Below are 15,348 nucleotides of genomic sequence, written 5' to 3'. Positions count from 1 at the left end.
TGAGCATGTGTAGTAAGGAGAGAAAGAAGCCATCAGTCAATGACTGCTCCCCTCCCTCCCGCCGTCAGCATACTCCGCCAGACAGGAAGCAAAGATATAGAAGGTAGAAGTTCAGATGAGGTCAGGGCTTAGACTTCAAGCAAACAGACAGATCCAAAATAGCATTTGGAGCAAAAGCCACCATACCCTGTTAATACCGCAATTTATGTCCAGCTTAAAAAACGGTGTTAAAACTATGGTTACATAAAAGCAGGTTATTTACTGACAAGGATGAGACAAAGCAAAAAGTTCCATCTATATCCATTCCACAAGAGCCCCCCAACCAGCAAACTATGCACCTCAGCTTCAAGGTCTCAATAAGGGGAGGTCTAGAATAATGCAGGAGGGATGGCGCCAGCCAGAAGTACCAGTCTATTTGTTTATTTCACCTGGGAGCCAGCACTCCTGCATCACCAGACTCGGGATGAACAATGCGGCAGAAGTTAGTGAAGCCCACGTGAGCACATCAAGGCTCTTACTTTAGAGGAGTCACTCCGCCTGCGCTTGGATTTTGCTTCCTGAGCTTCTGAGCTTGGACGCCTTGTCTTCTTCATGGAAGGACTTGCAAGTTTTGGATCGCAGCCATTTTTTTCAGTTCTTATTAAAAGCTGTGAGAAGATATGGGTACGATTAAGGTTAGGACATGGGGTCACTCTAAGGAATAATTCACTCCTCTGATTTCATGGAAGCTTTTATGGCATGCTGTTCTGTTGATGGCATAGGTTATGTAGCATGCAATGCCTTGTGCGGTGCATGCAGCCATACACAAGTAACCAGAAGCAGAGCTGTGGAGTCGGTAAGCCAAACCTAATACTCTGACTTCTCAATTTCCCTGACTCCGACCCCACAGCACTGGTCACTACTGAGCATGTACATAAAGTGCAGCACAGATTCATTCCAACTAAAAGCCGAGATCCTTAGATCAGGAACAGAACAGACAGTTGTACATTTCATAAATTTCCCATATTCTGCAGTGAAGTACTGTACCCAATTTATTATATAATTTAGGAATTGGTCCATTTTATACCAACTGACTCCACCAAAATGGACACCGACCCCAACTCCACAAGCACTGACCAAACTGATACATGATGAAACCTTAGGGCAATGAAGTGTACTAATCCCCACAATACACTGACTTCAGGGTAATACCTAATTTTAATTCCAATGAAGAATAAGAGTGATAATCTGCCTCTGTACACTGCCGTATACAGAGGGGAGAGGGGGTGGTAACGCCACATTCACAGATATCTGCAGTTTGCATGCACCTGTTTTCTAGAGACTTAAACAGGGGCTCAATATCTGCCATCTTGTGCACAAGCGGCACGTGTCTGTGGATGTGACATCACCGTCCCGGCTCTCCTCTTGATAAAGGAAACAAGTTGAATTTCCACTTTACAGGGGATTTTCCTGAAACACATTTTTGTCCCAAGTCACTCGTTCTATGAAAAATACAAAGTGATAACAAGTAAGAAACCTCAAGGTCTGATCAGAACAGTGCACATGCATGACCTCCACTCCATCCACTGCCTATGGGAATGATTTTCTCAGTCTCATAGAAGAGGATGGAGTGGTGCTGGAGCACGCGGACTACTGCACCATTTTCACACAGGATGCTGAGGATGTGTGGATCCCAGACATATCCTTTCCACAAGGCATTTTGTGAAAAAAAACTACGTTAAAGCAAAAAATTAATTTTAAAAGATGTATTCACAATGGACGCACTGTTGACTACTGACCCAAAATCCCGTGCTGCGTGCACCTTCAGACTGTGCCATAGGGAATATTTACCTTTCTCACTGTAATGACCAATGTAAAGGAGCTTTCTCCTAGACCGGCACAGTCACTGGATGTGTATTTTGGGACACACAGACATAAGGCTCCATCCATCTCTACAAGGAGCACAGTGGGAGGCTGCAGACTGGCAAAAATCTGACTAAAGGGATTTATTGACTAAACAAAGCTTTGGGACGGTCACAATGGGCCGGCTGGAGGCGGCCATTGAAATCTTTGTTTCACTTGCTGAAGCCTCAAGAGAGGTCTCCATGGAAAGATTTATCTCTGCGCCATTCAATGGCTCCCGAAGCCTCAGATGTCGTCACACCTGCCATCGGCATTTGTGTGTCCCACCACAATGTGAGCAAATTCTTCTATGTTATTTATACTAGAGCGGCGGCTGACACTTCTACAGATGAAACTAAAAGAAAACTAGACACAACAGAAAACAGAGTATGAACCTAAAGCACTAGAAATGCAGGGACTTTTCATCCACGAACACTAGACGGCAGTCAAGTCTGAGGTAACTTAGCCTCCTGGATTTAGCTACAAATTTTGGGTGCCCAACGCATGGCTGTACACAGCATCTGTGAGTATGTCTGCTATACACACAGCAATGCTCAACATGTGGATATGCCTCTCGTACACACAATTTTTAGTTCCACGTGGATTTTGATGCATTTTCCATCAAAATCTTTGTGACAAACACCCACAAAGCGCCTTGCGTTCCTTGGTATAAGAAATATGGGGCAGAAGCCCAATTGTTCCTTCGTTCTGTGTGTGAAAAATAATAAGTAAACTCTCAAAATTCGATTTCTGTACCTAGATGGCACATCAATCGATAAATTAAGAGAGGAATCTCTTCTAAGGGTACAGTTGTGGCCAAAAGTATTGACACCCCTGCAATTCTGTCAGATAATACTCAGTTTCTTCCTGAAAATTATTGCAAACACAAATTCTTTGGTATTATCTTCATTTAATTTGTCTTAAATGAAAAAAACACCAAAAGAATTGTCCTAAAGCCAAATTGGATATAATTCCACACCAAACATAAAAAAGAGGGTGGACAAAAGTATTGGCACTGTTGGAAAAATCATGTGATGCTTCTCTAATTTGTGTAATTAACAGCACCTGTAACTTACCTGTGGCACCTAACAGGTGTTGGAAATAACTAAATCACACTTGTAGCCAGTTGACATGGATTAAAGTTGACTCAACCTCTGTCCTGTGTCCTTGTGTGTACCACATTGAGCATGGAGAAAAGAAAGAAGACTAAAGAACTGTCTGAGGACTTGAGAAACCAAATTGTGAGGAAGCATGAGCAATCTCAAGGCTACACGTCCGTCTCCAAAGACCTGAATGTTCCTGTGTCTACCGTGCGCAGTGTCATCAAGAAGTTTAAAGCCCATGGCACTGTGGCTAACCTCCCTAGATGTGGACGGAAAAGAAAAATTGACAAGAGATTTCAACGCAAGATTGTGCGGATGTTGGATAAAGAACCTCGACTAGCATCCAAACAAGTTCAAGCTGCCCTGCAGTCCGAGGGTACAACAGTGTCAACCCGTACTATTCGTTGGTGTCTGAATGAAAAGGGACTGTATGGTAGGAGACCCAGAAAGACCTCACTTCTTACCCCGAGACATAAAAAAGCCAGGCTGGAGTTTGCCAAAACTTACCTGAAAAAGCCTAAAACGTTTTGGAAGAATGTTCTCTGGTCAGATGAGACAAAAAGTAGGCATCAACATAGAGTTTACAGGAGAAAAAAAGAGGCATTCAAAGAAAAGAACACGGTCCCTAGAGTCAAACATGGCGGAGGTTCCCTGATGTTTTGAGGTTGCTTTGCTGCCTCTGGCACTGGACTGCTTGACTGTGTGCATAGCATTATGAAGTCTGAAGACTACCAACAAATTTTGCAGCATAATGTAGGGCCCAGTGTGAGAAAGCTGGGTCTCCCTCAGAGGTCATGGGTCTTCCAGCAGGACAGTGACCCAAAACACACTTCAAAAAGCACTAGAAAATGGTTTGAGAGAAACCACTGGAGACTTCTAAGGTGGCCAGCAATGAGTCCAGACCTGAGTCCCATAGAACACCTGTGGAGAGATCTAAAAATGGCAGTTTGGAGAAGGCACCCTTCAAATATCAGGGACCTGGAGCAGTTTGCCAAAGAAGAATGGTCTAAAATTCCAGCAGAGCATTGTAAGAAACTCATTGATGGTTACCGGAGGCGGTTTGTTGCAGTTATTTTGGCTAAAGGTTGTGCAACCAAGTATTAGGCTGAGGGTGCCAATACTTTTGTCTGGCCCATTTTTTGGAGTTTTGTGTGAAATGATCAATGTTTTGCTTCATTCTCTTTTGTGTTTTTTCACTTAAGACAAATTAAATGAAGATAATACCAAAGAATTTGTGTTTGCAATCATTTTCAGGAAGAAACTGAGTATTATCTGACAGAATTGCAGGGGTGTCAATACTTTTGGCTAGAACTGTATGTTCGCACAATGGCGACATAGAATCTAGGCAGAAATTCTGCCATTCGACTTTCTACTGTGGATTTACAGCATGAGGGTAGACTAAGCCCACTCCATGAGGACAAGCCACGTTTATGTCATGCAGTATCCGCACCAAGAGGTGACATTTTCTGCCTGAGGGATTTCAGCATGTAACCTGCATGGATACATCCCTAAAAGCCATAGCTGACAACAGGGAGAAGACCCGAGGTGTGAGAAGTGCACAAGTCACATAATAGTTGTACACAGCGCCATGGTGGCCCATCCTATCACCTGCACACTTTCTATAAGAGAGTAGACATCTCCGTGCGGTAACATGGAGGTGAGGGTCTGGAGCAACCAAGAATATTTTTGCATAGGAGGTAAAAATGCTTTTTCCCTCTAGTATAGGGGACACTGCCATCCGCCATGGACAGTCCATGTAAGGCAGAAATTACCCACACACAGGAACAATAGTCCACTTCAATGGCCTTTAATACCTTTAAGAAAGGCCAACAATGAGAAGGCATCTGCTTCAAAACTGGTGAAGAGGTGAAGAAAGCCTTAGTGGGTGTCACCCATCCCTAATGAATGTCTGAGCTGCAGCCTCATGAATATTGGTTTAGCTCACAAAATGGCCACCTCCATGTCAGAGGTGCCCAATCTCACACATGCAGATTCACCGCACAAAATGGAGGACTGGCTAAAAAGTATGACAACACTTGTGTTATGTGAACCTAGTTGAATACAGGTCCTCAAATGAGCGTCACCACTGCTGAGAGGTGTTACAGCCATATATTACCAATAAAACGTGTGGACAATCTCTGTGCCACAGGTCCATGTTTATAACAAGTAATGGCATCCACAGCTCAGAAAAATGAGCAGATCGCTAACCATCAGGCATCCACAGCGAGACATCGGCTTGTTCTTCCCTATGGGACATGAGTGAGCAATACCCAGGGAGTCAACCCCAACCCACAGGGAAATTCTGATACAGATGCACCTAGTATACGCAGTGGCACCCCTTATCAAATTGTCATTCAGAGGTGCTGAAGCTGGAAGCCACCAAATAAATAGGCAAGACGAATTCCATATCCCTCAACAGGTAGTATGGAGAACTGCAGTTAAGCCCCATTAAAATCCACGGAGGTGAGTTGCAATATCAGACAAAACCAGTGGACAGGTGTGGTGCTGTTTTTAGAAGACGCTTTTTCTAAACCTGTACAAACCCTTTAAAGTATAACTGCACTGTCAAAAACATGTCACAAGCCTAGATTGGTGGGGGTCTTGAAGGACATGGTACACGTGGGACCTGGCTGATAAGAAAATGCCAAGGCGATTGCATACAAGAGTTACTATATATAGAAGTATTATGGCCTCAATGATTGGACCCCGCTACACCCTATGAAGATCCAAGGAGACCTAATAATATTCAGTTGAATTATTGAGGAGCGATTCTTACAACCATAGGGACACATTCAGACTTCTCTATGTGAGAAAAACACGCAGATTCACTATAGCCAGTGAACATGGGTAATTTTCCCTGCAGACCAACACTATGTGGGAAAAAAACTGCGGCATATTTTATGGGGCAGAATAATGCATGCAATGTAAAGGCAGCAGCGGCACCTACAGTGGGGCAAATAAGTAATTGATCCCTTGCTGAGCTTGTAAGTTTGCCCACTGACAAAAACATGAACAGTCTATAATTTTAAAATTAACCTACCCTTAACATCGAGACATAGATTATCAAAAAATCTAGAAAAGCACATTGTATAAATTATATAAATTTATTTGCATTTTGCAGTGAGAAATAAGTATTTGATCCCTGTGGCAAACAAGACTTAATACTTGGTGGCAAAACCCTTGTTGGCAAGCACAGCAGTCAGACGATTTTTGTAGTTGATGAGGTTTGTGCACGTCAGGAGGAATTTTGGTCCACTCCTCTTTGCAGATCATCTCTAAATCATTAAAAGGAAACCTGTCTCCACATTTTTGGCCTACCAGCTAAAAATATCAGTCAACTGAGTGTCAGCTATGCATTCCACAACTACTCCTGAAACCCCCTGAATCCCCATGTATCACCCATAAATACCTTTTTTATTTCTCCTGCGCTGTATGTTAATCAGTTCGATCCGGTCCGATGGGTGTTGCCTCTGTTCCCTCACTCCACCCCTCCTCAGCTGCTGTACGCAATATTTTCCGTAAATATCGCATATCGCGTACAGATCTCACGCGTGCGCATGGAAATGGTATCTCGGGCAAAGCATACAGCGGACGCGCGACATACCATTTCCATGCGCACGCGCGAGATCTGTACATGATCTACGATATTTACAGAAAATATTGCGTATAGCAACCGAGGAGGGGTGGAGTGAGGGAACAGAGGCAACGCCCATTGGACCGGACTGATTAACCTGCAGCGCGGGAGAAATAAAAAAAGGTATTTATGGTTGATTCATGGGGAGTGAGGGGGTTTCCGGAGTAGTTGGGGAATGCACTGCCGACACTCATTTGACTGCTTTTAGCTGGTAGGCGAAAAATGTGGAGACAGGTTTCCTTTAAGATTTTGAGGCTGTGGCTTGGCAACTCAGAGCTTCAAGTAAAGGCCCCGTTACAATTAGCGATGCACCAGTGATCCCGACCACGATATGACCCGGTCAGGATCGCTGGTGCACCGCTAAATGGTCGCTAGTGAGCTGCCACACAGGCAGATCTCACTAGCGATGCAGCAGCGTTCAGCAGTCGCACTTACCTTCCAGACGCGGCGAGGGTGACCGTCTTCCGCCTGCGTCCATGGCTCGCTCATCGGCACCAGCAGGAAGCCAACGACGAGAAATGGACCAGGCCGATCTCGCGCGATCAGCAATAACCAGCGGGGGAGCCGTTCGGAGGTGAGTATCACATGTAGCGAGATCGCTAGTGATATCGCTACTGCGTCACAAAATCGGTGACGCTTTAGCGATATTGCTAGCAATGTCGCTATGTGTAAAGGGCCCTTAAAAAAAGACTGAAATGAGTCTGATCCTTGAGACCCCCAATTAATGCAATTTCCATAACCCACTTATCAACCTCTCCTGATGGCTAGCTGATCTGAAGGAAAAAAGACCCAGCAGATAATCCCTTCCCCTGAACAGTTAGGGTACCGTTACACCTAGCGATGCACCAGCGATCCCGACCAGCGATATGACGCGGTCAGGATCGCTGGTGCATCGCTAGGTGGTCGCTAGTGAGCTGCCAAACAGGCAGATCTCACCAGCGACATCGCTGGGGACGGGGATCACTACTTACCTATCAGACCCGGCGATCCTGCGTCCTCCCGCCGGGCTCCATGCGTCGCTCGTCGGCGCCACAGGAAGCGCCGCAGGAAGTGACCGACGAGGAATGGTCCAGGAGCTTCTCGCGCGATCAGCGATAACCAGCGGGGGAGCCGGTCGGAGGTAAGTATCACATGCAGCGATATCGCTAGCAATATCGCTGCAACGTCACAAAATCGGTGACTTTACAGCGATATTGCTAGCGATATCGCAGTGTGTAACGGGGGCTTTACACTGTGACCATTAAAATTAATGTGTCTACGTAATGTATATTTTGGCAAATAATCTGAGAGTAGCTGATGTACAGCAGGGGTCACCAACCAAGGTTCACGGCAGCCCGACACCTTGGTCAGTTAACACCAAGCTTAGCACACAACTATGAAGGGAAGGTCCTCAGATGGTGACTTTTGTGAGTAAGTGCTGCACAGAAGAGAAGATCTGGTGTGTGCATATACTGGTGGAGAACGGAGGAGCATACTGCAGTTACACTACGTGCCCACGATCAGGAACAACATCTTTTCAGACACAGCGTATTTTCACTACGTCTAAAACGCTGCGTTCTACATTACAAGAATAGCGGATGGGATTTGTAGAAATACCATTCCCACTGTGCTATTTAATGCTGCACATTTCCAAGCCGCAGCATGTCGATTTCTGTAGTGGAGTTGCTAGTCTCCACTGCGTATTTTCAACAATACAATGCCATTACATGCCATAAATCCGCATGTACCTAAACACAAGTGCGGCAAATTGGAACACAGCATTTTGGATGCAGCGAGTCCAAAAGGCTACTACTTCTAATCGTGGGCAGGTAGCCTTAGAGGGTTACTTGCAGCTGGGTGTGATAGTGTGGTATTTGTGCATGGTGCAAGAATACCGAAAGGCTGTAAAGCGGGAACCTCTGGAAGCAAGTATACTGCCTATAAGGAAGGGAGCACAAGGTTTCGGTGTGCTTTCTGCGGGATTGTCATTACAATGGAACTGTGGTGCTCTCGGTGTCACTATGGTGTAAGTGGGAGGGGTACTGATGAACGTGGCTTCTGACCATCTATCAGAGTTGAATGTGGCTCTCAAGGTAAGAAATGATGTGGACCGCTGATGTAGAAACGGACCCAGATTCCAGTCTTGTGTAACTTATTGGGCTTCTTGCTGTAGTTCTCATAAAAGTCAGTTTATCAGCTAGAGATTATAACTAGAGGCCTAGTGATGTAGTCCTCCATATACATGAGCTCTGTATAACCCCGCCCCTTGCACCGATTGGCAGCTTTCTACCTATGCAGTGCACACAGGAAGCTGCCAATCAGTGGTGTGGGAGGGATTACACAGAGCTCAGCATTTAGAGAACTGCTAGAGCTGCAGCAGAGAACACACTAATTTTATGAAAACTGCAGCAAGTAGCCCAGTAGTTAGTTTTACTATAGAGAACTGATATAGGGAACCTAGTGGGAAATGCCCTGGACATATTAGTAATAAGGTGCTTCCTTTGTTAACTCTTTGCACCTATGGATAAATTGATTTTTTACTAATCTAAAAATGTTAGTGCTAAATCAATACCAGAATGCAAGGCAGCTGAAATTTAACTAGGCTGATGTTGGGCGCTCAGTGTGTATATAAACTGTATAAATTGTCTCTTCAGAGAGGAAGAGGACTAGAACTCTAGTGCCACCTATTGGAGGTAGCAATCCTAAAAGTCAATGTTGACCCTTTAACGAGCCTAGTTACATGACTTAGGATAAAAGCCAAGCCAGAATCTCCATTTGCAGACACTGTGTTTCGGGGTACTGCCCCTCATCAGTGCAAAGTGGGAGATCTGGCTTGGCTGTGAGAGGCGTCTGACCGATATCCAAGAAGTATCATTTCTCCTTGCGGAGAATGACATGCTAACCTCGACATGCTTAGCATGTCATTCTCCGCAAGGAGAAATGATACTTCTTGGATATCGGTCAGACGCCTCTCACAGCCAAGCCAGATCTCCCACTTTGCACTGATGAGGGGCAGTACCCCGAAACACACTGTCTGCAAATGGAGATTCTGGCTTGGCTTTTATCCTAAGTCATGTAACTAGGCTCGTTAAAGGGTCAACATTGACTTTTAGGATTGCTACCTCCAATAGGTCGCACTAGAGTTCTAGTCCTCTTCCTCTCTGAAGAGACAATTTGCATAATTAGCATATTTCCCAGAGGAGCATTGCGGCTTTAAGTCTCCTCACCTCGACATGCTTAGCATGTCATTCTCCGCAAGGAGAAATGATACTTCTTGGATATAAACTGTATGTCACCCAAAACAGAGAGAGAGACATGGAGACTGCTACGGATCCGCAGGAACAAATCCGCTGCGGAGCAAAAACCGCAACGTGTGCACACACCCTTAGGCTATGTGCACATGGTGCAGAATCTCCCACAGATATTACTAAATCCGCAGGTCAAATGACCTGTATTTTTCCTGTGGATTTAGTCCATTTTTTGTGCGGATTTACTGCTGTTTTTGTGCGGTTTTCCACCTGCTGATTTCTAGAATGGAGCAGGTGGAAAACTGCAGCAAAACTGCACAAAAGTGACATGCTGCTTCTTTTATTCCGCACGAAATCCGCGCGGAAAAATCTGCAGCATGTGCACAGCGGTTTTTGTTTTTACATAGCCAATAATGGTACGGTACATCACCTGCAGTTCTGCTGCGGATCCGCAGGGCCAAATTCGCTGCGGATCCGTAGCAGAATCCGCACCGTGCGCACAGAGCCTTACAGTAATTCCTCTGGGAGTAACCAAAAAGAAGTCATCACGCCGATTCAGCGTTGCAGTCACTTCCTTTTCAGGATTGTTGAGGGGCCCAGAGGTCTGTCCACCAGCGCTCACTAAAGGGAGCATAACACTTGATTCATGCTGCCTAAACCACGGACAGAATTAAATTGAGCCGACTGCACAATTGCGGACAATTTTATTTTTTTCTCTGAAGTGTGCCAGCGTTCAAAAGTGATCAGTTTCAAGTTCTGGCCAGAGACTAGAGGGAAGATACTAGTTCGGCGTCATTCCCTGTCGGCTTCTCCTCACACCGCTCCAGTTGACTGACGGGTGTCTCCCATGTATGTACACAGGGAGAGACCTGTCAATCACCTGGATAAGGGACAAGAAAGCTGGAGCTGCACCAGATTAGTCAAGTCTTTACCTATGGTCCTCGGCCGGCTTTTTAAACTATGGTTGATTTATCAGGCCAACGTTTTTTCAAGTCAGTCTTGATAAGGAGGTGGAGTGTGAGGAGCCAGAGTCATTAATGAATCAGTCAAGGCACAAAGTGGTGTGCGCCTCACCACAACTCCAACTCACAACTGTATTTGTCCCGTAAGGAAACCCGCTGCCCGTCACGCCCCACCTCTGGCCATTTTGTTGGAGCTAGGCAAATATGGCATAAATGTACCAAGTGTTACAAAAGTTTTGGCAAAGACTCACGTCGCGCAAAAAAAATTGCGCCTTGTCAAATTTTTTTTTTTTTTTTTTACGACAGAAGTCTAACATAAAAGCTTTGATGAATTGGGCTTTATGTTTTCACTGAAACGCCAGAGGTTTTTAAGTAAAAACATACCTGGCTGCAGTCGATTAGTCCAATGATTCATGCTACCCCCAGTTTGAGCAGCATGAATCAAGTGACAGATTCCCTTTAAAAAAGATCTTTGACTGGACTGTCTCATTTATATTGAGTCCTTCCTCCAATTGGAGCTGCTCCTCTGATTCTGGGACAGTTTTTCTTCTGTGCCCCTTAGTTATGATCCCCAGAAATAAAGTTACCAGTTTTCCCTTCAACCAACTAGGCGTGTATGTATATGCCCAGTTAGTTGAAGGGAAAACTTGTAACTACATTTCTGGGGGTCACAACTGAGGGGCACAGAAGAAAAACTGTCCCAGAATCAAAAGGAGCAGCTCCATTAGGTGAAGCTATTAAATTTACAAAAATCCAGTCAATGGTCTTCTTTAAAAGGTTTAATCCTCTGCTCGTTTCTGCAGGATGGTGCTGGTGACTTCATATCTACAAATATTTGCAGGCTCATGTGCGAGGGCATCAGATATCTGTAGACGTGATGTCACCAGCCTTGCTTACATCCTACGCAGAGCGAGTGGGGCCGGATTACCTCTAAGTGATGACACATCTTTGAGATAAGAAAATATTTACCAAGATGGGAATAGCCATAAAGTGATCGAAACGACTCGCCGTCACGTGACCGCTCATACGTGATTTGTATACCTGCACCTTTCAATGGGAGAGGTGGAGAATAAAATGGAACCATATGAGCTCAAGTATGCAGAAGACGCGCAATGTGAGCTGCGAATGTAGAAATTGCCCTGCAGACTCATGACAGTGAGTACAATGCAAACTGTTAGGACTCTGCATGTTACAGTCCCTGCTAAATTATTGAACTGTCCTAGACAACCCCTTTAAGGTAGCTCTGCACATTAAAGAGTTGTCCAGCACCAATCACTTACACATTAGGAGGTTAGAAGAACTGGTGATATACTGTCTACTGATACCTACATAGCGAGTGCACGATCATCAGACGGTATCTGTAGATGTCAGCAGAGCCGATCACCTCCCTATGCAGAGGTGAACAGAGACTGGGTAAGAGCTGCTAACTAGAGATGAGCAAATTTGATCGGGTCAGGGCTTATTCAGCAAGATATAACGCTTACCGAATAAGCTGCAGAGGGAACCTCGCTTCCTGGATCGCGCCGGCTGATCAGCTGTTCGGCTCCGCAGCTCCATGTGTTGCGGCTGTGTGACAGTCACGACACATGCATGGAGAGCCTGTTTGCGCGAGTCACGACACATGCATGGAGAGCCTGTTTGCGCGAGTCACGACACATGCATGGAGAGCCTGTTTGCGCGAGTCACGACACATGCATGGAGAGTCTGTTTGCGCGAGTCACGACACATGCATGGAGAGCCTGTTTGCGCGAGTCACGACACATGCATGGAGAGCCTGTTTGCGCGAGTCACGACACATGCATGGAGAGCCTGTTTGCGCGAGTCACGACACATGCATGGAGAGCCTGTTTGCGCGAGTCACGACACATGCATGGAGAGCCTGTTTGCGCGAGTCACGACACATGCATGGAGAGCCTGTTTGTGTGAGTCACGACACATGCATGGAGAGCCTGTTTGTGTGAGTCACGACACATGCATGGAGAGCCTGTGTGTTGGGCTCTCCGTGCATGAGTCGTGACTGTGACACATGCAGCTGCAGAGCCGAACAGCTGATCAGCAGGCGCGATCCAGGAGTTCCCTCTGCAGCTTATTCGGTAAGCCCTGACCCGATCAAATCCGCTCATCTCTAATGCTAACATCATACTTGTATTGACAAGGTGTTGTCTTAGTGTGCATGCAGGTAAAAGTTACCAATGGGCATGTTACGGGGCTCCAATAGAGCGTCAGGGGCCAAAATGTCCAAATACTGTGTGTATGGGACAACACAGCACGCCACACTGTTCCACAGACTGACACCCAGTACCACAGGGTATACATTTATTTTTGCAATGGAACGCACGCTATGGGAGACAGACGTATACGTCCGGAGCTTTTCTCATATGTGGAGGTCATGAACATTATGTGTCAATAACCTTACATACATCGTAGCTTTTTTTTTTTTTTGGGGGGGGGGGGGGGGGGGAGAGACAATCAGGCAACCTTTGTTCTTGTAATGACTTATTGGGGAGCCCCAGGACTAAACAAGTGCACCGGACAGATATAAGTGATGTCCGGAGCCGAACACAGTGGCACGGGACATAGCCTAGTGGCTACTGCCAAACACTGCGCCTTGTCTGACATTCCCCTGAGAGGGAGATGCAGTGCAGCACTCAGCAGACAACGTACATGGCTGCCGTGCTCTGCTTCACGCAACGCTTACATCCCGTCTGTACCATAGCAGACATGCCCTGATCAGTTGGGTACAAGGGTGGGTTGGACCGCAATGCTCTCATTTATGACCAATACTATGGATAGCTCATCAAAGGGTCAGTCCTGGACAACCCCTATAAACCTAAGGCCGGGGTCACACTTGCGGGAAACTCGCACAAATCTCGCATCTCAATACCCGGCACTGCCGCCGGCACTCGGGACCAACTGCATGTATTTCTATGCAGCTGCACACTCTGGTCCTGAGTGCCGGGTATTGAGACACGAGACTTGTGTGAGTCTCGCAAGTGTGACCCCGGCGTGAGGGGCAGACACGCCGGAGCTCCTCTGCCAGGACACTGGGGCAATAGTGGGATCCCTGCACTTTACCAAATGTCATCCATAAAGAGTGTAAAAAATAAAAAAAACGACAGTACAAGCCATCCGGCGTTGTGGATTTTTACCACGGATTTTACCCTTCTGATTGCCACAAATGTATAACTGAGCGGTGGGACGTCTACGTGGCTCTGGACTTACCTGCCCGGGCTTTATCTAAAAAAGAAAACACAACAGCTAAACCCATCCCCAGGATCCCACTCTGAGGCGACCGGTCCTTTCTACGAACTTTATTGACACTAGAATGGCGAACACGACTAACGGAGGTTACGACGGTCGACACTGAACGGTTAGAGGGACAAACGCAGGGTCTAACGGCGGAAACCGAAATTCTTTGTCTGTGCAGAACCCAATGTGTGGGGCCTGATATGGTGTGATGGGCCACGGGCCGGACAGCCCCCCCATATGAATAAGACCCCCGGGAGAAGTTTATGGCACACAACACCGGGCGATGGGCCGCCCTGCCCATTGTTCCCAGGGGGCGGCCATCTCCCTCCATTCCTCTCCCAGCAGTGTTGTCATAGGGGCACAGTGATGGTAGCACGGCTCACCTCTCTATTGAGGCCCAGGTCCGGGATGATCCCGGGGCTTCCCACCGTCACCTCCACGATCTCGGCCTGCCGCTGCCGGTAGTACGGGTGGTACTGCTCGTGCTCCACCATCTTCTCCTGCTTGATGCCCGTCAGACTCTGCAGGAAGTCGGCCGGGTGTGGCGGGGGGGAGCCGGGCTCTTTCTTCAGGATCATGTCCCCCGGAGCCGGTAGAAGAGCCGGTGGTGGCGGCGGGGGAGGCGGCGGTAGCAGTTCTGAGCCCAGACGGGCGAAGGTAGTGACCGGCGGGAGGTGGCTGAACATGAGCATGCTGGGGGGGAACGTCGGCTCCATGGTACGTCGTGTCCCGGGAAGGTGAAGCACAAGAGTGGAGGGGGAGCGGGGGCTGCTGAGGTAACGGACCGGGCCAGGCAGCCGACTAGGTCTCGCTCATCCTCACAGTATGGCCTTTCCTCCTTCCATCGAGCTCGCTACCGATCGCCGGGGGATCTCGGCGGGAAACAATACCGTCATTGACTGTCGGCCTAGTACTGAAGAAACACGACGCCCGAAAGCTCCACAATAGAAGCAGTTAGAGAGTCGTACTGCGCAAGCGCGGGGATCAGAAAGCATCACATTGCACTTGCGCAGAACCCAGAAGCCTTCTCGACGCGCACGCGCCTTACTCCACGACGCATGTCCTGTGGTTATTTTGGGTTTATTGCGCAAGCGCGTCCCAGCGAATCGTTGTGCTTGCAGTATGGGTAGTAGTGATCATTGCGCGTGCGTTGTATTCTTTATGCTTTTTTTTGTGAATGGCTTTATTTAAAGGGACACAGCAAAGCTACGTCTGCCGTTCGTATTGGCCACAGTTATACATGCCAGTAATTCCAAAGACATACTGATAGGGAATATAGATTGTGAGCCCCA

The 15,348-nt window shown here is 47.0% G+C and overlaps 1 protein-coding gene across 2 annotated transcripts in view; it reads right to left on the bottom strand.

The window, feature by feature from the left end:
* Positions 1-15,118, bottom strand: part of ZNF281 (zinc finger protein 281) — a 41,968-nt gene extending 26,850 nt beyond the window's left edge. The window contains exons 1-2 of one of the 2 annotated variants that reach the window (XM_073572730.1): positions 14,440-15,118; positions 519-647 (exon numbers count right to left, since the gene is read on the bottom strand). In XM_073572730.1, coding sequence (XP_073428831.1) covers positions 519-647; positions 14,440-14,772 — 462 coding nt within the window. In that variant the 5' untranslated portion in view covers positions 14,773-15,118. The remainder of the gene's footprint in view (positions 1-518; positions 648-14,439) is intronic. The other variant, XM_073572731.1, reaches the window with a different exon arrangement.
* Between the last annotated feature and the right edge of the window lie 230 nt (positions 15,119-15,348).

Source organism: Dendrobates tinctorius, unplaced genomic scaffold, assembly GCF_039654945.1.
Source record: "Dendrobates tinctorius isolate UK_male_01 unplaced genomic scaffold, ASM3965494v1 ptg000032l, whole genome shotgun sequence".
Classification (NCBI taxonomy): Eukaryota; Metazoa; Chordata; class Amphibia; order Anura; family Dendrobatidae; genus Dendrobates; species Dendrobates tinctorius.
Note: the sequence above shows the minus strand (reverse complement) of the source record. Positions and strands in the feature narration are given on the sequence as shown.